General features: G+C 42.6%; 1 protein-coding gene across 2 annotated transcripts in view; it reads right to left on the bottom strand.

Moving 5' to 3' along the window:
* Window positions 1-542: 542 nt before the first annotated feature.
* The window catches only part of apmap (adipocyte plasma membrane associated protein), a 74,658-nt gene continuing 51,545 nt past the window's right edge, over window positions 543-23,655 (bottom strand). For both annotated transcript variants that reach the window (XM_084322135.1, XM_084322134.1), the window contains exons 8-9: window positions 4,556-4,748; window positions 543-3,537 (exon numbers count right to left, since the gene is read on the bottom strand). In XM_084322135.1, the coding sequence (XP_084178261.1) occupies window positions 3,328-3,537; window positions 4,556-4,748 (403 nt within the window). In that variant the 3' untranslated portion in view covers window positions 543-3,327. The remainder of the gene's footprint in view (window positions 3,538-4,555; window positions 4,749-23,655) is intronic.

Raw genomic sequence — 23,655 nt, forward strand, 5'->3', positions numbered from 1 at the left:
CCCTGTGCACACATCTGTAAAAGACTGTACATATCTAAAGCCTCCTATGGACTTGTTTCTTACTGGACCGGTGTTAACTAGCGCAAGTGGTACCTTTACTTTTTCTGTGGGATTTCTGTTTCTCTTCCCCTTTATGCACACTACACATTCTGTCAGGTCTACGCTTTTCACCTTGAATATCGTGACTGACAGTCACGTTACACATATCATTATCATCATTACACTGTTTGCAGATAATACATTCTCTGGTACACCTCTAGGTTAAATCGCGTACCGTTGGGCTCTACAAGAACATTTTTACCTTCATTGAAGAACACTTTGGCACCGTTCACAGTAGCAGCTATTACAGAGAATAGTCCTTCTGGGAACGATGGTGCGTAGAGAGCGTTCTTTAACGTCACTGTACGCCGGCGCCCCTCACTGTCTGTGAGGCATACCTGTGCGTCTCCTCTCTCTTGCGCCAACCCGTAGGTGCGCTTCCCATCTGCCAGCTCCATGCTCCGAGGCGGGTCTTGAAACAGAAGCTGGATGCGAGGCGGGTCTTAAAACAGAGCTATTTTTATTCAAAGGAAGCTTGTGAGTGGACAGCAGGGCTGCAGGCTGACAGCTCCTGACAGCAAAGACTTCAGTGGTTTATAAGCAAGCAAATAACGTCAATATGCAAATGAGGGGGGGGGTGGTATTCACACAATTATGATTTCCAATCACATTTAGAACAAACAAGGGTTTCTAAATATACACATAATAAAAAAAACAGTTCAAAGGGGACACATTGTGGAAAAGGGGCTTTGACTAGTCTCTATGGATCTGATCTGATATGTTATTTAGTCTCTGTATGGATCTGATCCGATGTGTTATTTATGTGCCGAGGAGAAGAATTACAGATACTCTGGTTTAGGATTGAACGTCTTGAGATTAAACAAGCCTAAAGAAGCTGTTGAGAACTATTGCAGTTTGTGATGTCATAGGAGAATGGAAACACCTAACCTACTTCCTAGTTTGTAATGGTTTTATACTATTGGGTGTGGGGTAACCAGGCAGGGAAAGAAATAATTCATTAGTAAATATTTGGTGTGTTCTACACTCACCAAGAACGGTGTGTTAAATGTGAGGGTGAAAGAGGAGGTGTAAACATAAAAAATACAATTATTTAAACAAATTTCTTTGCAAAAAGAAAGTTCCACAGGTTCAAGGAAGTCGTACACAATTGTTGAAAAAGTACATAATATGTCCCCTTTAGAGTAATATGCGCCACCAAGAATAACCCTGATTAAATGATTTCCACATCTCCATATTTCAACTCATATGAAAGCTTTTGATTAACAGACAGGGGTGAGAGGCAACTCAGTGCAAAACCATGTGATTCAAAGTGCAAATAATAAAAAACAAACAAAAGAAAAACGATTCACATGATAAAAAGACAAGCATACATACATACATTTGGCACTACATTATCAACAACCCAAAAACATACGTCTGACAAACGATGCACCTCACAACACAGGGATTGCTGGGCAAACTACTGAGGTCCCAGATGTCAAAAACCTATTATTATGGGCATTTCAACTCTTGGATAAACTAACACGCGTTGATGGCGAAACATTTAGGATGGACGTACATCCTGGTGAACCCTTTACCATCTTAAAATAACAGCTTAAGTAATTTTCTTTATTCTATTTATTTTTGGGGTTTCTGTATTTTTCACCCATCTCAGTCGTTATGCCAATTCCCTTCCTGGTCGTTGCGCGCATTGCCCCACTGTCGGCCTGGGGAGGGTGTAGAACTACCACATGCCTCCTCCGATACATGGAGTTGCCAGCTGCTTCTTTTCACCTGACAGCGAGGAGTTTCACTGGGGGAACGTAACGCATGCAGAGGTTCACGCTATTTCCCACAGATCCCCTCCCTGCTGAACAGGCGCCCCGACCGACCAGTAGGAGTCGCAGTTTACAATGACCAGGACACATACCCCACCCGCTTCCCACCCGCTAACACTGCCAATTGCGTTAGTAGGGATGACTGACCAAGCCGGAGGTACCGCTGACAGCTGGATTCGACCCCAGAGTCTCTGCAGTGGTAGGCGAGTGCTTAGTCCACTGTGCTACCCAGACGCACTTTAGTCACTTTTTTAGTCATCTCTTCATGACCCTGGCCACCTCTGGTAAAATTGCCTACATCCTTAATTGAAAAGTTCATGCTGTTCCTACCCATTTGTGAAATGATTAATAAATATCATATATTCTATATTTGGTTCAGTCTCTTCCATTTTTCTCAACTGAATGAAAATATGACCTAAGCCATGATTTTAAGAATGTGACAATATGTGTCTCAGTAGTGCAGACTGCCTTAAGGTGAACATACATGGTCAACATCTTTTGAGGCGATACTGATGGGCAATCTGCCTGTAATTATCATGTTGTCACGGTACCGTAATGACCCTGGGTTGGTCCGCTATCCTCACTCCCTCTCTGCTCAATAGTGACATCATAGCTCAGGGAGGCTGGACGTCCTGAGTTTGATCCTCTACAAAATACAACATTGCGTTCCTTTAATCCCTTTCAGCTGTACGGGCTCAGAGACAGAAGTTTGAGAACTGGACATTTTAAAAGACGTAACGGTCACTACGGGTCAGTAAAGTTAGAGTTCTAAAAGACGTAACCGTGGCTACGGGTCAGTAAAGTTAGAGTTCTAAAAGACGTAACCGTGGCTACGGGTCAGTAGAGTTAGAGTTCTAAAAGAGTGAAGTTAGAGTGACAGGATTCTGAGAAAAGGTTCAAAAAAAAAAAAAAAACTGTGATCCCATTGACCGTTCCTTTAGGAGCGTGACATAAGAGCAAAATGGCCGCCGTGTGATTATGGTCAATTGATTTGATCAAATGTTGCCAATTCCTGATCCCTACTGAAGGCAGTATTGCCCATCTGTAGCCTCAGAACAGTGATCCATGCACCCTGCCGTGATGGAGACCTGTGGACATGAGCAGCAAGCAGCACAACCAGCCTCACTCCAATCAGCCTCCTCTGGTCGCTGATAACGTCACTCTTCAAGTTGGCAGAGCAGTCCTGTGCATGTGTGTGTGTGTGTGTGTGTATGTGTGATGTGTGTATGACTGTATGTGTGTATATGTGTGTGTGTATTTGTGCATCTGTATATATATATATATATATATATATATATATATATATATATATATGTGTTTATGTGCATCCGTGTGTGTGTGTGTGTGTGTGTGTGTGTGTGTGTGTGTGTGTGTGTGTATATATATATGTGTCTGTGTCGGCGTCTGTGTCTGTGTGTGCATGTGTCCCTCTACAGGTTCCTCTGGCCCCTCACACCTTGCTGAGGTCCAGCCTGCAGAGGAAGGAGGAGCGGAAGCTTCCCAGGTACAGGTGGCCGTCGTACTCGTGGGCCTCGCTGACGTAGGAGGCCACCAGGCCGTGCGGGTCGTGGAAGCTGCGCGTGCAGAGGCCCCCCTCGTGCAGCTCCACCACCAGGCTGTAGCGAGGCATGAACTTCATCAGCACGCTCTGGCTGAAGAGCTGAGGGCGGAGTGGGGGGGGGGGGGGGGGGGGTGAGGGAGGGAGGAACGTGAGGAGACCAGGGAGGGATGGAATGCATGATGGAGGAAGGAGTGAGGAAGGGAGGATGGATGGATGGAGCGAGTGATGGAGGAAGGAGGGATGGAGGAATGGAGCAAGAGGAGACAGAGGAACAGGGACATTAAAAAAAGATACGTTTGCAAAATGCCAGTCTCTTTTTAAAGACCCACTCCAACATATGCTGTAGATACAGTACCTGTGTGTACATAACATACATGCATATAATCCTTCTATATACCTACTTATACACCTGCATATAACCCATATAACTCTGTATAATAGCATGTACAATAATGCTGTATATACCATATACAGTATATATTTATTCTTGCTGTATATATATCTATCCACATCTGTCTATACATACCTGCATATAATCTTTTTTGCATATCTGTATCTATACTATATCTATATCCCTTACCCCGTATATATCCCTTACCTACTCTTACTAGTTACACTGCTGGACAGTATGCCTTACTACCATAGTGTCTTTATACCTATAATAAATAAATAAATATAATCACTGTACATATTAATACTACAACTCTGTACAAACATCTGATTAGCACTATTACTCTGTAGTACTCATTTCTATATTTTATACCCAGTTTAATCACCTGTACATTGCATATTACTATTGCTCTTTACTGTTACATTTGCACTCTGGTTAGATGCCAAACTTATTTCCGTTGCTTCTTTGCTGCATGATGACAATACATTTGAATGTAATCTAATCTAATGTAATCATTTGTTTGACCATCTAAACTAGGGGTGTATTCAGATATGTTCGTCTGTTTGGAATATTTGTAACTCATCACAATTACAAACTATTCATACGTAAACAAAGCTTTTACAGCAATAAAAAGAAACAATAACATTTCAGGTTTAGCAGGATTTGGCATTTAATATTACCTTAAAATGTTTTTAATAACATGGTCGATTAATTAGTTTGGCCTACCTTGAAGATGAGCTTCTTGATCCAGGGCCTCTGAGCCAGGAAGTCCAGCATGGAGAAGCCTGGGTTGGGCCGGATGGCAGACATGGCCACCCAGTACCCACCTGTGGAGCTGGGACGGATGTTGTCGGGGAAGCCAGGCAGGTTGTCCACAAACGTGTCCATGCCTCCTTTGTTCAGTCCAGACACATGGACCCTGATGAGGGGGATGAGAGGATAATGAACATTATTTGTATAGCACGTTTCATACAAGAATTGCAGCTCAAAGTGCTGGCATAAAATGAGCACAAAATTGTCAGATCAATGCATAAAGTGCAAACATAAAATAAGTATAAAACGGCCGGGTAGCACAGCGGACTAAGCGTCTGTCTACCACCACAGAGCCAGTGGGATCGAATCCGGCTGTGGTGCCTCCGGCTTGGCCAACCGTCCATACTAACACAATTGGCAGTGTTAGCAGGTGGGAAGCCGGCGTGGGTGGGTCCTGGTCGTTGTAAACAGCGACTCCTACAGTTCGGTCGGGGCGCCTGCACAGCAAGGGAAGGATCTGGGAGAGGTAGTGTGACCTTCCACACGTTACACTCTCCCAGTGAGTCCGCGCTGCCAGGTGAAAAGAAGCGGTGGGCTGGGTACACATGTGTCGAAGGAAGCATGTGATAGTCTCCGCCCTCCCGGACCGACGGTAGGGGGTAGAGTGCGCAACGACCAGGAAGGGGAGTGGGAATTGGCATAACGACTAACATTGGGATGGGAGAAAAACGGAAAAAGAAGGGGGAAAAGATAATATAAAAAAAAATGTATAAGTATAAAACAAGCATGAAATACATAGCAGATAAATAGACTAGGTCAAGATATGGTGTAGAGCATTAAATCACATCGTTTTTCATATTAGGATCTAACATCTTAACTCATTGACCGCCGCGCTGGGAACGGGATATGACTATGTGCTGCCACGCATTAAAACCAATGGAGTCGCTCACCTTGTTTGCAAAGCTATAACTATATATATATATATATATATATATTATAGCTATGGATGCAATACTATGGCCCATTTGACATCGAGTATCTATCGTTCAAGATGTGAAAAAGGAATAATTTTTCCATCCATACATTCCCTTTTATACCATGGTGAATAAAAGTATGGTTTTAGAGCGGTTTATGGTAATTCCTGGGAGGCTAGTAATAAGCTGTGACGCATATTATACTCAATTCATTGGCATTTCGTCCCTATACACGCTACAATAAAAAATTCAAATGCATATGATCGGTATATTATGTTCCATCATGAATGCATGAAAGGGGAGGGGGTCGTTTCTGATGAATTGATTGTCAATAACGGCATTCGTTAGTACAACAGCAAACGCTGATCAGGGCGATGGCTATTAAAACAAGGCACAATCAAGTTGAAATTTGCGTTAAATTGCTCTTACCTGTGGCCCGTGAGATTCCAAAAAGAATATTCCAATTATTTGATTGCCATCTGGTAGATTGTATGTCCATTTGGGCCACGACATAACCCACCACAGCATAATGAATCGGGGGTCCCGAAAACTATTCAATGCGATCAGGTAAAGCCCTCGGTCCAGGTTACTAGAAAAGTCCGCCCGGAGGAATTTCATCGACACACAGCCCCATACACAAAGGGAGTGCAACATCGGCCGCATACCACCAGGCGGCGGTATTGGACTTTTGCGATCTCAGACTCATTCCCTATGGTTACACAGGCTCCCTGGATGGATAACGATTGGAAATAGCGAATAAAAGAAATAATGATCAACGAACGTATATATACACGTGGTTGGCGTTCAACGATTGGCGGACAAACACGTATTAAATCGCTGTTGGCAGGGAATGAGTTAATGGGCCTCTTTCTTTACGGTTTGATTATATGGCCATTTTAAAATAGACAATAATAAAGGAATAGACAATAATGCAAAAGTGCAGTGCAATAAAATTGTAAAATAGAATAGCCAGAGTAAAATGATGCAATAGAAATTGTTACAGTACACTAAATCAATCAAATAAAATAGCCCTCATATAGAATACAATAATCACATGTTGATGTAATGAGTCTAGGCGGCACAGCGGACACTGCGAGACGATGACCCGGGGTGTCCTGGTAGCTCAACAGGCTACGGTTTGACTCCTGGTCTGTGACCTGTGACCTCTCTTCCACTCTTCCCATCTCCACCTCATGTGTAGACGAAGCAGAAATGCAATAAGACACTGCTTTTTAAAAAGGATCCGTTGATGAAACCAACAGGTGACGTTGTCTTGTCCTCTCGCGCTTCAATCAACATTGAATCATTATGCATTTTTCATAATGGAATGGAATTTCTCATGGAATGAACAGTCCTCAACACATTCGGGGCTATTGGGGGCCGTCTAATCTCACGCTAAACGGCCAGCATTTCAAAACAGACTTGCATTGTGCTGAGGCTGTTTGTAGAGCTAAATCTATACTTTATAGTATTGCTATCTGTCCATTCTCATTGTCAATTGAGACCATAAACCGTCCCTTCAAAATGGCTTAAATAAAAAAAAAAATTCATCAATACGTTCTCATTTTATAGCCTCGTGAATATAAGCGTTATATGGGATTTGGACTAGTATATTTCCTGGAAGGCGAGATACAGGGCGCTAAGCTAATAACATTAAATCGATACAGAAGCTGAAGCTAAAATGCAAAATGCATATTGTCGGTATTCATGGTCCACCATGAATACATGAAAGGGGGGGGGGGGGCGGGGGACGTTGTTTCTGATTATTGATTACCAATAACTGCGTTAGCCTCAGTAGCCACATTCGCTGATCGGCTGGTTGGCTATCAAAGCAAGGCCTGATCAGCGTGTAATTTACGTGAAAAAGATCTTACCGTGGGCCGGTTGGATCGCCAAGAGGATTTCCCAGTTATCGATCGCCATCTGGTAGATCTATATGTCCATTGACTGATGATATATTCCTTTACTGCATAGTGAATTCGGCATTGCAAAAGGTATTCCAAGCTACAGGCTACACATATAGAATCCAGCTAACTGGAAACTTCATTGAAAGTAAAAAAAAATAAGGCACAGTTCCGCCACAGGGAACACTGCATTATCGAGACAGCGCCCCTAAGAGGATCTGGCCGGTAATGCACTTTTCAGAATTCGAAGAGTGGGGTAAATCTGCAGTGCCGCTCTGTGACATTGAGTAGGTTATTAAAATGGAATAAAAGCCAAAACAACCTTGCCACGGACATGTCCGTGGTTGGCCCTTTAAGCATGGCGCCGAAACACGGACATGTCCGTGGTTGGCCCCGAAACGGTTAAAGCTGGAGATTCTACCCTCTGTTGCAGAGATTATTATTGATTGTTATCCTTACTCGTCTTATAGTTATGATTTAATTTGCCGTCTGATTTAATATGCTGTGTGATTTTACATGCCTTTTCTTGCTTAACTCTGTATGTACACTCGACGTGAAACCTCGGTCGCCTTTCATGTTTAGATTAAAAGGTTTGAAATTAGGCGGTTAGGTGGCCGAGCGGAGATTGCGTTCGTCACCAGCCCCGGAGCTGTGAGCTGGATTCGCCTGTTCGAATCCAGCTCACAGCTCCGGGGTTGTCACCAGCTTGGCTGGCCGTCTGCACTAATACAATTGGCTGTATTAGAGGGTGGGAGAAGCTGGCGGGGTGGGTCCGGGTCGTTGTAAACAGCGACTCCTACAGTTCGGTCGGGGCGCCTGCTAAGCGCGGATTGGACTTGAGGGGGATAGTGTGGTCCTCCCACACGCTACGCCCTCTCAATGAGAATCCGCGCTGCCAGGTGAAAAGAAGCGGTGATTGGCTGGACGTGTGTCGGAGGAAGCACGTGGTAGCCTCCACTCTCCCAGATGATCTGACTGTGGGGGGTAAGTGCGCAGCGACCAGGAAGGGACTGGGAATTGGCATACGACTAACATTGGGATGGGAGAAAAATCGGAGGAAAATGGAGGGGGAAAAAGACCAATAAAAAAATAAAAAATAAATTGAAATTAAATTAAATTAAATTCCCTGTGTGCACTTCCCCCGATGGGAAGGAGAAAGAATGAACTATCGATCGTTTCAGTGAATATTTATAAGAAAGGAAAGCCCTGTGAGAAAGGAAGAGGAACTGTTCCCCTATGAGTAGACACCTCCTCCTCCCACAGAGCTTGTCCAACGACATCCTGAGAGGACGTAGTTATCTCCTACAGTGTTGTTTCTTGATAACGATCCATCGTGATGACGGCGGTTAATGAGCTGATCGATAAGTCAGAACGAGCTCGTCTCGTGTTTTAATCAATCACCGCCCAAAGGTGCCAGGTAACAACATTTGGATTACTTCCTGTGTGTGTAGATTTTTATTTATTTTTATTTATTTTTTTAAACAGTTTTTTATTCAAAGATTACATTCACATTTATATATTGCATACAGATGTCATATGTCCTTTGTTTTTTCTTACTGAATATCCCTCCCTCCCACCCAGAAAAATAAAAAGACAATACAAAAGTAAATAAATACTAAGGCTGTCAAATATATCGCGTTAATATCGCGTTAACTCCCGATTCTATTAATGCCACAAATTTTTTTAACTCAAGATTAACTAAAGAATCTTTTTTTTTTTTTTTTTACTAGACTTCACTCAGGTGTATTATTGATGCTCTCATTGATACTATGTTTGTTTCTGAAGTGTGTGTGTGTGTGTGTGTGTGTGTGTGTGTGTGTGTGTGTGTGTGTGTGTGTGTGTGTGTGTGTGTGTGTGTGAGATATAGAGAGAGAGGGGGGTGAGAGAGATGAGGAAGGGGCAAAAGAGAAAAAGAGCTGGAAGAGTGTGTGTGTGAGGGAGAGAGGGGGGTGTGTGATTAATCAGCCCTTGTGTGTGTGAATGTAACAACTTCCTAACGTTTTCTTTCCCCTATTATTTCATGCACACTTTATTCATTGTTTTAAATTATTATTTTCTTTTAAGTTATTTTGTGCATCACTCTGTTTTGAATTTGATGCAAATTTGCAATGCATGAGGGTCATCCTTTTGTGTTAAATGGCTGCACAAAGCAAGCATTTGTTGACTCGCATGTTGATAAGAGCATTAAAACTTGGAACTTGAAAAAGATCTGTTTAAGGTAAAAAAAAAATTAAAAAAAAATGCGATTAATTTGCGATTAATCGCGAGTTAACTATGGACAATCATGCGATTAATCGAGTTAAATATTTTAATCGTTTGACAGCACTAATAAATACATACAAAATAAAAAAGACAAATACAAAATGCGAGATTAGAATCTACTTTAACACAATGGGGACGAACAACGTATTTATCCGTGTTTCGATTCCACCCGTTGTGGACAGAAGCACGGATAAATCTGTGGCAAGTTGTTATTGCTTTTATTCCATATTAATAACCTATTCAAGGTCGCCGAGCGGCACTGCAGATTTACCCTACTCTATGAATTCGAGAAGGTGCAATACCGGCCAGATCCTCTTAGGGGCGCTATCGCGATAATGCAGTGTGCCCTGTGGCTGAACGGATCAGTATTTTTTTTATACTTTCAATGGAGATTTCAGTTAGCAGGATTCTAGATGTGCAGCATGTAGCTTGGATTACGTTTTGCATCGCAGATTTCACCATGCAATAAGGGGATTTATCATCAGCCAATGGACATATCGATCTACCAGATGGCAATCGATAACGGGGAAATGCTCGGGGGGATCTCACCGGACCACGGTAAGATCTTTTTCATGTAAAGTACATCCCGATTGGGCCTTGTTTTGATAGCCATCCAGGCGTTCGGCCTATGAGGCTAATGAGGCTAACGCGGTTATTGGTAATCGATAATCAGAAACAACGTCCCCCGCCCCCCCCCCCCCCTTTCATGCATACATGCGTGAGGATCGTGCCGATCATATGCAGTTTGACTTTTAACTGGAGCGTATCTATAACCGAAATGCCATTGGATTTAACGTTATTAGCTATTAGCCCATTATCTCGACTTCCAGGAAATATACTAGACCAAATCCGGTATAATGCTTATATTCACGGCGCTATAAAATGAGAACGTATTGATGACATTTTTTTTTCTTTAAGCCATTTTGAAGGGACGGTTTATGGTCTACAAACAGCCCCACGTCTGTTTACATTTCACGGTCCTCTTGAGATTAATTAGACTCATCCCAGTGGCCGCGAAAATGTTAACAGCATGTGGTACTCTTAAAGGATAAGTCTATTCGGTATGGATATAATGAAACATAAGTGCAATTCTAGGTCCGATGCACAAGCCAGGTCGTATGACCCTAAATACGTGAGGTGGGAGATTAAATAAATACACAACAACTGTCCCCAACAACAGGTAAGCCTACTCAGCGATAATTTCCCCTCCCCCACATGGCACTCGACATAACTTCAGTCAGGAGGTAATGGATCTATTTGATCTATATATGAGATTAATGGTTACCAATGTGTGTAGAATTTATCAGCGGATCCTCGAATTGTAAATAAATTTTTTTCCAGTTTTAGGAATGACATTACATCATTTAGCCATAATCTGGATGATGGGGGAGGTTCTGCTTTCCAATGCAAAAGTATCCTCCTGCGGGCTGTGTGTAGAGTTTTAAACACGAGCTGACTAATGGAAATGAGAGTAAGCTTGGCAGGCTCAGCTTCAGCCGGACTGAAGGACTAGGCTCAGAAGCTTCGCAGGCTCAGCCAGTGACTTCAGGGGAGGAGGGTATTAATCTACTGCTGTTGGAAATCCAAATGTCTTGTTACAATAAATCGAATGAAAATAAGTAAGGGATAATGTATAATAATCCGACACAGAGTTTAAAATACCGAGCCGCCTCGGCGAGGTGTTTTAAACGTCAGTGAAGGTCAATTATTTTGCGACAATGACCTCGTAGCTATACATTATCCCTTACTTAGTATAGCTATACATTATCCCGCTTATTACATGGCTAACTTACTAACAATATACCTAATTCATTTTACACCATCGACAAGACGAGGTCAAATGCAGACGCAGTTGTTCTGTGGCTCCGTCCGCTGTCAACCCAAAGTTATTATTATCGCCGGCAGCCGGCAGGTGTGTGGACTGATTGCACTGATGACTGAGTGCAGCTGTGCATATGCTGAGCAGCTTTCATGACTGCGATCTAAATGCTTGATTGCTCCCCGCTCCCCGAGTAATAACGGACCTCTGACGAGCGCTATTAAAGCATTTCGGCGAATGTTAAAACGCCATTTAATAATGACTCATATTTCAGTGAATTAATTTACCCGTGACTTATTACAACATCGGTTATGTCAGCGGGGGGGATTAATCTACTGCCGTTGGAAATCTAAAAGGCCTATTTAGAATAAATCTATTGAAGATAATGACACATCATCACAGCAGTTTAATTTACCCAGCGGTTTGCATTCTGCACAATCAGCGAACAGACTGACTCCGAGTGCCGCTCAGTCTCTCAGTGCCTCAAACACAGAACTCAATTGCCCCTTTTCCACTGCATGGTACCTACTCGACTCTACATTTACATTTAGTCATTTAGCTGACGCTTTTATCCAAAGCGACTTACAAGTTCTGTACGACAAGCCATCAGGAAGGGCACAACTCTATCAGCTGAGCAACAATGTTCATCAAAGTGTTGAGTGCTACAGTGTAGGTTAGTTTATTAGGACAAGTGCATGACAGTACGGTTAGTTAGGGTTAGATTTTTTTTTTTTTTTTTTTTTTTTCAGATAATGGTTGAAGAAGTGAGTCTTTAGTCGACGGCGAAATATTGGACGTGATTCGGCTGTCCTAACTGGGGTGGGTAGTCCACCATTGTGGGGCAAGGACTGAGAATAGGCGACTTCTCTTTGATGACCCTCCCGGAGCTTGGATAGGAGTAGGTCTGAGGCGGCCAGAAGATGCAGAGCGTAGGGGTCTTGAGGGTGTGTAGTTAGAGACCATTGACCGGAGGTAGGCGGGAGCGGTTCCCTTTGCCGCACGGTATGCTAGGTTGAGGGCCTTGAAGCGGATTCGTGCAGCAATGGGGAGCCAGTGCAGGTCCCTAAGAAGTGGGGTGACATGGGCCGACTTCGGTAGGTTTGAGATCAGGCGGGCCGCTGCGTTCTGAATGAGTTGAAGAGGCTTAGTGGCAGTGGCCGGGAGGCCAGCGAGCAGTGCGTTGCAGTAGTCGAGGCGGGAGATGACTGTTGATTGGACGAGGAGTTGGGTGGCTTCTTTTGTCAGGAAGGGGGCGGATCCTTCTGACGTTGCTCAGGAGGAATCGGCAGGTTCTGGTCGTCGCTGCGATGTGAGCAGAGAAGTTCAACTGGTCGTCGAGGACAACACCAAGGTTCTTGGTGGTCGGGGACGCAGTCACAGCTGCATTCTCGACTGTGATTGAAAGGTCGGTTAGGGGGGAGGATTTGGCCGGCAGGTGGAGCAATTCTGTTTTGCTTAGGTTCAGTTTGAGGTGGTTGGTCGTCATCCAGGCGGAGATGTCGGACAGACAGGCCGAGATCCGCTCAGAGACGTGGATATCTGAGGGAGGGAAGGAGAGGAAGAGTTGAGTATCGTCGGCATAACAATGGTAGGAGAAGCCATGAGACGTGATAATGTTACCCAGTGATTTAGTGTAGAGGGAGAAGAGAAGGGGTCCTAAAACCGAGCCCTGGGGGACACCCGTCCGCAGGGGGCGGGTGGCCGACAGGGTCCCTCTCCATGACACTTGGTAGGAGCGGTCATTGAGGTATGATGACAGCCATGTCAGCGCAGAGCCAGCCACTCCCATTCCTGCGAGGGCCGCAAGGAGGATCTGGTGGTTGACTGTGTCGAAGGCTGCAGATAGATCTAGGAGAATCAGGACAGAGGAGAGGCCTTTCGCTTTTGCTAAGTGAAGTGCCTCTGTGACCGCAATGAGGGCTGTCTCTGGCTCTACTCTACTCTACTCTGCATTTTCGGTTTTCCATTGCCAAAATACCTGGAACCGGGTACTTTTTGGGTTCTTTTTTAGTCCCTGCTCTGTCGAGGTTCCAAGCTAATAGAACTGGTACCAGAAAAGTGACGTGAAACACTGCAGACCACTGATTGGTCAGAAGAGAGAAGCGTCACACGTTGGAGTGTCTGCACAAAAACAGAAAGCCGCCATCTTTAATGCCTCGCTTAGGATTCATTATTTGTTTGCAGCAGGAACAAGTGCAATAAACAAAAAAGGATACATTCACTGTGTATTCTGCCTCATTTATTGATGAAACAAAACCAACATCAACACAATTTACCACCAAGAGCGGAGAGTTTAGTCTCACAAAAAGATAGCTGATTTGTTAAGCTTGTTGTTAGCTTACGTGCTAATGTGATTGCGTTTTACCATGGCTAGCGTACATAGCGTGATCAATATAACTTGCAATTGATTATTATTATTTTTTTTTAACCTTCTTTTTCTCCGCCTGATTTCTATGCTTTTCTCCCCATCCAAATTTTAGTCGTTATGCCAATTCCCCCCCTCCCCTACCTGGTCGTTGTGCGCATGTTCCCCCTACTGGTCGGTACAAGGGAACCCTGAAGTCTACCGCATGCTTCCTCCGACACATGCAGAGACAGCCAGCGGCTCTCTTTTCACCTGGCAGCGAGGACTCTCATTGGTGAAGTGTAACGCGTGGGAGGTCACGCTGCCTTCACCACTTCCTGCCTTTCGCTGAGCAGGCGCCCAGACCTGACCTGTAGGTGTCGCTGTCCACAATGCCAGATTACCACCCACGGCTTCACTCCCCCTAACCCAGCCAAACGAGTTAGTATGACGATCGGCCCAAGCCACAGGCAATGCTGACTCCGGGAGTCGAGACCGCAACCTCTTGCATTGGTGACGAGCGCAATCTCCGCTATGCTAGCGTACATAGCGTGATCAATATAACTCACTATTGATTGCTTGTACTAGTAACGTTAATGCTAGTAGAATAGACACAACGTGAGGTAATCATAATCCATTTTAAACCGGTTATTACCTAATGCTAACGTTAGCAGATAGGCACGAGAGGTAACGTTAAAGCTTGTAGAATAGACACAACGAGAGGGAATGTTAACGTTAGCAGAATAGACACGAGAGGTAACGTTAACGTTAGCAGAATAGACACAACGAGAGTCTGGTTAATGTTGTTATTGATTGATTGTAAACTGTGTTTTACTCTGGCTTGCTCCAAGCCCTCATGGACATAGCAATGCTCATGGAGCTCTCATGCTGTACGCCAGCGGCCCTGCCTCCCCACACAGAGACATGAATGAATGAATGAATGAATGAATGAATGAATGAATGAATGAATGAATGAATGAATGAATGAATGAATGAATGAATGAATGAAAACTTTATTTAACAGATTGCAGAATGGGTACAATACAGTACGGCTCAATACATACAATTGTTAAGGGGATGCAGACCTGAGAAAGACGTTTGTCTTGTTTCCATCAGGGTCCCCCATTTTCAATTCATATAGACATATATGACATACATGACATACAGATAGTCAGTACTGCTACATCTATACATTTATGACATACCAGATTTGCAAATACAGTACTGTTTGTGATACAGAAGGAGTCAAGAAAAGGGAGTATATACATTTGACGTAGAAACTGTACATTGGAGGAGGTTGGGTGGGGGGGGTTGGGTACATTGGGATATTGACAACCATACTGGGTAATTTACATTGGAGGTGGTTGGGGGGGGGGGGGGGGGGGGGGCCGGGGGGCACACTGTATAAACAAGTAACACTGTACATTGAGGGGGGGGGGGAGACACTGTACAAACAAACACAATTGTACATTGAACTATTGACAAAACCATACTAGGTAAATGACTGTACATTGGAGGGGGTTGGGTTAGGATATTTACAGGGGCCAGTGTTGAATTGCAGTCTCCCGTAGGTGTCCCTTGAGAGAGGTTTTGAAAGTGGGTAGTGATCCACATTCCTTTACAGCTTTGGGTAGGGCGTTCCACATTGATGTGGCATAATTGCGAAACGTGTTTAGTCCCTTATTTGAGCCGAATCTGGGTTTAACATGATTTGTGGAGCTCCCTCTGGTGTTGTGATCGTGGTATTCACTGACCTTTGGGAAGTATTTTGACATGTACATGGGTACCTTGGTCGTGTAGTGTATCTTGTAGACCAGGCCCATTGCAAGTTGTTGTACTCTGTCGTCTACTCTAAGCCATCCTAGGTTGTCAAAGTGGGCAGGGGTGAGGTGGGTTCTAGGAGTAAGGTCAAGCAGTAGTCTGACCAGTTTGTTTTGAGATGTTTGTAATTTTGTTTTTAGCGCCTTTGAGGTGCTTTGGTACCATGAGGTGCAAGCATAGTCGTAGTACCCCTGAATGAGTGCTCCTGCCAGAGTCTTCAGGGTGTTCTTGTTTACCAGAGAGGAGGAGTACAACGGAGTACAAACGGAGTACTACCTGCAGTGGAAAAGGAACGAAGTACCAGGTACCTAAAGCGAGTAGAGTAGAGTAGGGTAGAGTCGAGTAGGTACTATGCAATGGAAAAGAGGCAAATGAAGCCTGGAATCAACCAACTAGCAACACCTTCCACTCCATCAGCACTCCCCTCCACCCCCCCCCCCCCCCCCGCCACACACACAGCAACGTCTACTCTACCTTTAACACTTTCCGTGCCAGCCATGCGGTGCCCCGGAACCCTGTTGCGTGCCAACGCCCACTTCAATGATAGAGCTCTCATATTTGCGAACGCATAAACGATATCTTAAATTATGGCTATGTGTATAATATGGCCGTCGCTTATCAATGACTTGTTTGCAGTCAACATTGTCGAAATGAATTTTTTTTTATTTTTCTTTTTTTAATCGGTTAATTTTGAAAAACTAGTTTTTTGAAAGTTTCAGGAAAATATAAAGATTCTGTGATAATCGCCCTTTATAGTGCTGTGACAAACTGTCAAAAAGGGCTTTAGTTTTTGAGATACCCCTACCGGAGGTAGAACAAAACACAAGCATGTTTTTCCTCATCTCTAAGGTCTCCCATATGTGAAATGGATTCTTGTATAAAAATATTTTACTGCAAAACTTGTTAAATTGATAGATATTATTATACACCCCCAAAGGAAAAAACAACTAAAATATAGCCTGGCCGTATGGGAGTTGAGATATGTAAACTCATGTATATTAATAATACAAGCTCCAAGAGCTTTCAAACTTGACATGCTAGCAGTCAGACAGTTGCTTAACCTAATAGTAAAACCTGGATGTGAATATCTTTATGCATGTAGGAAATATATACCTATGTACACATACTTAAAATAAGCGGAAATGTAAAAGATTTATATCTATGCAGAATGTTCTCATTTACTTTGTAGTAGCTCTGCCATGGATTGTCATAGAAACACAGATGAGGGCTTTTTCGGAAAGGTGTGGTTGTGCTGAATCCAGCAATACCACATGTGTAAATATAGCATGCATGGTCCGGGAGTTACATCAGTAAATGTATGAGGTGTCCTAAATGAAAGAAAATGAAACATTGACATCTTCATCTTGAAGTCTTCAGTCCAAAGCCCATTATCAGTGGTGAGAAGCATGTTGACAAATTTAATGTTACTGCAAAGTAAAGTCACTTGAGGTAATGTTCTGGTCTATAATGTTAATATATTTATGATACATTTAATAAATTATACATTTCATACGATACATTTTATGATACTTCATATGGAAACAAAGATCCAATTGAATCAGGTTGAAATTGAAATAGAACACCTTTATTTCAATCTACTGCGTTCTGAGCCCCCTGCTGTATTCACTGTACACACATGACTGTTCTGATGGCCTGGGGGAAGAAGCTGAGCCGAAGTCTCTCTATGCTTGTAGCGTGTGTACGTAGGCGCTTGCCTGACCGCAGCAGCTTGAACAGGCTGTTGTTGGGGTGGTGAGGGTCTTTCATTATTCTGCAGGCTCTGGATTTGCACCTCCTGTTATATAAGTCCTGCAGTGGTAGTGCAATACCCGTAGTACACTCTGCTGAGCGCACCACTCTCTGGAGGGCCTTCCTGTCCTGTGCTGTGCTGTTTCCAAACCAGGCAGTGATGTTTCCAGTCAGAATGCTCTCTACAGCCCCGGAATAGAAGGAGTGGAGTATCTTCCCCGATACTCTGAACTTCCTTAACTGTCTCAGGTGATAGAGGCGCTGTTTCGCCTTTTTCAGCACAGAATCTATGTGTTGACCATGTCAGGTCCTCTGTGATGTGGACTCCCAGGTACTTGAAACTGCTCACCCTGTCCCATTTATCCGCAGTGGCGTGTGTGTTCTCCTGCTGCATTCTCCTAAAATCCACGATCAGCTCTTTGGTTTTACCAATGTTCAGGAGTAGGCTGTTGTCCCGGCACCAGCGTGCCAGTTCATCAACCTCCTCCCGATAGGCCTTCTCGTCATTGTTAGAGATCAGCCCCACCACCATGTGTCGTCCGCAAACTTCACTATGGAGTTGGAGCTGAACCTGGCCACACAATCATGTGTGTACAGTGAATACAGCAGGGGGCTCAGAACGCAGTAGATTGAAATAAAGGTGTTCTATTTCAATTTCAACCTGATTCAATTGGATCTTTGTTTCCATATGAAGTATCATAAAATGTATCATATGAAATATATAAATTATTAAATGTATCATAAATATATTAACAATATAGACCAGAACATTACCTCAAGTGACTTTACTTTACAGTAACATTGAATTTGTCAACATTCTTCTCACCACTGATAATGGGCTTTGGACTGAAGACTTCATTATGTCAATGTTTCATTTTCTTTCATTTAGGACACCTCATACATTTACTGATGTAACTCCCGGACCATGCATGCTATATTTACACATGTGGTATTGCTGGATTCAGCACAACCACACCTTTCCGAAAAAGCCCTCATCTGTGTTTCTATGACAATCCATGGCAGAGCTACTACAAAGTAAATGAGAACATTCTGCATAAATATTCATTTTTTACATTTCCGCTTATTTTAAGTATGTGTACATAGGTATATATTTCCTACATGCATACAGATATTCACATCCAGGTTTTTCTATTAGGTTAAGCAACTGTCTGACTGCTAGCATGTCAAGTTTGAAAGCTCTTGGAGCTTGTATTAATCTACATGAGTTTATATGTCTCAACTCCCATACGGCCAGGCTATATTTTTGTTGTTTTTTCCTTTGGGGGTGTATAACAATATCTATCAATTTAACCATGTTTGCAGTAAAATATTTTTATACAAGAATCCATTTCACATATGGGCAGTGATGGGAATAACGGCGCTATAAGTAATGGCGTTACTAACGGCATTCGTTTTTTCAGTAACTAGTAATCTAACGGATTACTCTTCCAATCTTAATAACGCTGTTAGCGTTACTGCAAAAAAATGCGGCGTGTTACTATGAATGAACCTGTTTCTTTCATCAGACAGATCTCTGCGCCGAGAGGCAATAATATGTTCTTCCTTGTTTAGTGGGCAGTGCGCGAGCCAAGCATACATGCTGACGATTGGCTGAGGCTGAGTAAAATGTCATGGTAAGCCAATCAAAGGTAGAGGTGGGCGGGTCTAACGCATCGAGAGTCTGAGCCACAACACAAGCGATTCAGTCAGCGGAGACCGCGGGTCTGTGTAGTGTACAGTACAAATAATCTAAAACGAATCCAACGGAACAACATAATAAGCGAGCAGTCAGCGTGAGACAGCGGTTCACTCTTGTGTTGCAGCGCAGGGCAGTAGTGGCTCTACTGCTGACAGGCTCAACCATAGATCTATGGGCTCAACATAGTGCTGCACTTCCTGGTTTAATAGCACAGTCTGGTGCACAGAGATATATATCTGTATGTCATGCATGTCTTAAATGTCATGATTAGATTGGTTTAGAATGATTCGATTAGATTCTTATATCTGTATGTTGTGTATGTCATGAATTGAAAATGGGGGATCCTGATGTAAACAAGACGAAAGTCTTTCTCTGATCTGCATCCCCTTAACAATTGTGTGTATTGAGCCGTACTGTATTGTACCCATTCTGCAATCTGTTAATTAAAATGTTCAATCAATCAGTATATTTGTTATTTATTTTTGGTATAGTGCTTAACAAGCATAATTTAATGTTGCCCAGTTGTGGCCTGTTGAGGGGCAATACATATCAAAAGTTCCAAAACATCTATTGTATTTGTATGATCCACTAATATATAAACATAGTAATTATAATATCTACATACATGGCATTTGATTGGAGGCTAGTCTCACTTTGTCCCACAGCAACATTAAAATAGTTTAGATTTGTGTATGTTGTTTATGTAAAAAAATATATATATTGAAAGTAACGCAATAGTTACTTTCTGAAGTAACTAGTTACTTTTATAATTTGTAACTGAGTAAGTAATTTAGTTACTTTTTGGAAGAAGTAACTAGTAACTGTAACTAGTTACTTTATAAAAGTAACTTGCCCAACACTGCATATGGGAGACCTTAGAGATGAGGAAAAACATTGTTGTGTTTTGTTCTACCTCCGGTAGGGGTATCTCAACATTTTGGGGGCATTGTCACTATAGGCTATTAGTGGAATACACTGGAATACACAAAAAAACGTTGTAATTTTTCAGCCTATTTATGAATCGTTTTCAAATAAACGCTAGATTATCGATAGTATATGTGTACTTATGCACGCTATAGAAGCAGGCTGAAAAATGTATTATCCATTTCCTGATCAGCACACACACACATATAGGGCCCACACGTTGATATATAGGTGAAAAAAGCTCTGATTATCCCAAGACTGGTCAAATAGATTCCTTCCTCAGATCAGATGTTCTCCAAAAAGATTATTCCAATTCCTGATCGCCATTCCAAATATCGATCGTGTTTATTGATCCAACGCTGGGTGGTCGAAACACAGATTCCACGCTGTTCTGATGGTCCACAATGAATCCGATCGGCTCGAGTTACATGCCTGAGAAGTTAAATGTGGAAGCAGGCCCGCCACAGTCTAATTAGTCCCGCCACAGTTGTATAATGAACTAAACAAAAAAAGTAAAAAAAAAATATATATATATATACCGGTATATATATATTTATTTTTCTTTTTTTTACAATTTTTTTTAAATATAAAGTTTGCCAATAGGGATGTATCAGTAGTATTGGTAATAATAATCCACTATATTTTGTTATTTTCTAAAAAATAAACCAGTTCAACACAGGTAACCACTTTTGCTTCATTTCTTTGATGGCTCAAATGTATGCTCTAGTCCAGTGGTTCCCAAACCTCTCCTCGAGACACCCCAGCCGTTCCATGTATTTGTTAAATTCCACCACCAGCACACCTTGATTCAACTAATAAAGGGCTAGTTAAGTTGAATCAGGTGTGCTGGTGGTGGAATTTAACAAATACATTGAACGGCTGGGGTGCTTCGAGGAGAGGATTGGGAAGCACTAGTCTAGTCGATTTTGTGTTTTGAGCACAAAGTTCATCATAGATCTAGCCTCTTTATTTTGCTCTCAAAGTGCACCAGATTGATGCATTTAACTTTAAAATGTACAACAAAAGGGGAGCTCCAGTAGCTCACCACGTACCGCAAGCGCTATTTCAGCGCCGTGGACAACCGTGCTCGTCACGGATCTGGGGCTTAGCGAGTTCGAATCCCGACTGCAGCCGTGCCTTTCCCAGAGTGTCTTCCCCCCCATCTGAACCCTTTCAGCCTGTTTCTGTCGGTCATCCTTGACCAGTATAAATGTGATAAACACATTACAAAAAAAAGAGCCAGGGGAATGGCCAAAGTTTAAAAAAAATAAAATGTACAACAACAAAAACGGGGGGGCATGCCCCCGGACCCCCCTAGAGAGTTGGAGGTTCACCCCCCATAGTCTCTGAAAATCCTGTGGGAAACACTGCGACACACACAGTCCAACGTCTACTCTACCTTTAAGGGCAGTTCACAAACAAACACACACACACACAATCCAATATCAATCTATAACAGCAGTACACACACACAAACACCTCTACTCTACCTATAAGGGCAGAGCTTGGAGAAAAGAAAGGGCAATCCCATTTCTCTCCCTCTTCTGCCAGCTGGTAAAGAGCTCGGTCGCTGAGGCAGCCGCAGCTTGCATCATCCATCCAGGTGAAGCCGGACAGAGTGAGCAGCTCCCTGGACGCTTAGAAAGAGCAATATGACAAAGAGAGACTAATACTAATATATTCATGAAATCCTGTCATGAAGGGAGAGGAAATAACGACAAGCCAAAGAGAGAGAGAGAGAGGAGAGAGAGAAAGAGAAAGAGAAAGAGAAAGAGAAAGAGAAAGAGAAAGAGAAAGAGAGAGAGAGAGAGAGAGAGAGAAGAGAGAGAAAGGAGAGAGAAAGTAGACCGGGAGAAAAAGAGAAAGAAAGAGACAGAGAGAAAGGAGGGAGACAAAGAGAAAGAGAGAGAGAAAGAGAGACAAAAAGAAAGGAGAGAAAAGAGAGAGAAAGAGAGAAGAGATAGAGAAAGGAGAGAGAGAAAGTAGACAGAGAGAAAGAGAGAGAGAAAGGAGAGAGAGAAATAGAGAAAGGAGAGAGAGAGAGAAAGGAGAGCGAGAGAAAGGGCTGCTGTAATAATTGAATAATAGTGTGATTGTGATGATAACATGAAATAATCATAATTATTTAGATTTCCCCCTTTACAAATGTTTCTTCTTTCATATTAACTGTCAAAAATAAAAGGAAATATTTTAGCAAATTAGTCAATATGTACTTTTACATTCAGATAGATTCAGATCAGGCTGCCTGTTATCAGCCTAATCTCTGTGCTGGAGTTAGACACTGTTTCAGTCTATGTTGAGAGTATTTTTTTTTAATTAAAAATATATTGTTATTTTTTGTTTCCGTTTGAATTCAGTTCAAATGTTCAGTTTCAGTTAAATTCAGTTATTCTTTTTAATAGAATGGATAATTAAAATCAAAGGGTATTGCACATAAATAGGCACTTCTATCAACCGGTTTTAATAAGCAAACAGAAACAGTAGCATGTGCATCTTTTAGATCAATTAGGCTATGAAAATTAGGCTGCCTCTAAATATAAAAAGGAATGAAATAAGAATGGTTTGCTTAAATAAAAAAACACTTTTTTTTTTCTTCGATTTTCTGATATGACAATCGAATGTAGATATGGGATAGAATATTAAAATATTCGGTCCCATCCCTAGTGGAGGTTAGACACCGTTTCAGTCTATGTGGAGGTTAGACACTGTTTCAGTCTATGTGGAGGTTAGACACTGTTTCAGTCTATGTTGAGAGGTTAGACACTGTTTCAGTCTATGTGGAGGTTAGACACTGATTCAGTATATGTGGAGGTTAGACTCTGTTTCAGTCTATGTTGAGAGGTTAGACTCCGTTTCAGTCTATGTGGAGGTTAGACACTGTTTCAGTCTATGTTGAGAGGTTAGACACTGTTTCAGTCTATGTGGAGGTTAGACTCTGTTTCAGTCTATGTGGAGGTTAGACACTGTTTCAGTCTATGTGGAGGTTAGACACTGTTTCAGTCTATGTTGAGAGGTTAGACACTGTTTCAGTCTATGTTGAGAGGTTAGACACTGTTTCAGTCTATGTGGAGGTTAGACACTGATTCAGTCTATGTGGAGGTTAGACTCTGTTTCAGTCTATGTTGAGGTTAGACACTGTTTCAGTCTATGTGGAGGTTAGACACTGTTTCAGTCTATGTGGAGGTTAGACACTGTTTCAGTCTATGTGGAGGTTAGACTCTGTTTCAGTCTATGTTGAGGTTAGACTCTGTTTCAGTCTATGTGGAGGTTAGACTCTGTTTCAGTCTATGTTGAGAGGTTAGACTCTGTTTCAGTCTATGTTGAGAGGTTAGACTCTGTTTCAGTCTATGTGGAGGTTAGACTCTGTTTCAGTCTATGTGGAGGTTAGACTCTGTTTCAGTCTATGTGGAGGTTAGACACTGTTTCAGTCTATGTGGAGGTTCGACTCTGTTTCAGTCTATGTTGAGAGGTTCGACTCTGTTTCAGTCTATGTGGAGAGGTTCGACTCTGTTTCAGTCTATGTGGAGGTTAGACTCTGTTTCAGTCTATGTGGAGGTTAGACTCTGTTTCAGTCTAT

The sequence above is a fragment of the Notolepis coatsorum genome (genome assembly GCF_963971535.1).
Source record: "Notolepis coatsorum genome assembly, chromosome: 9".
Classification (NCBI taxonomy): domain Eukaryota; kingdom Metazoa; phylum Chordata; class Actinopteri; order Aulopiformes; family Paralepididae; genus Notolepis; species Notolepis coatsorum.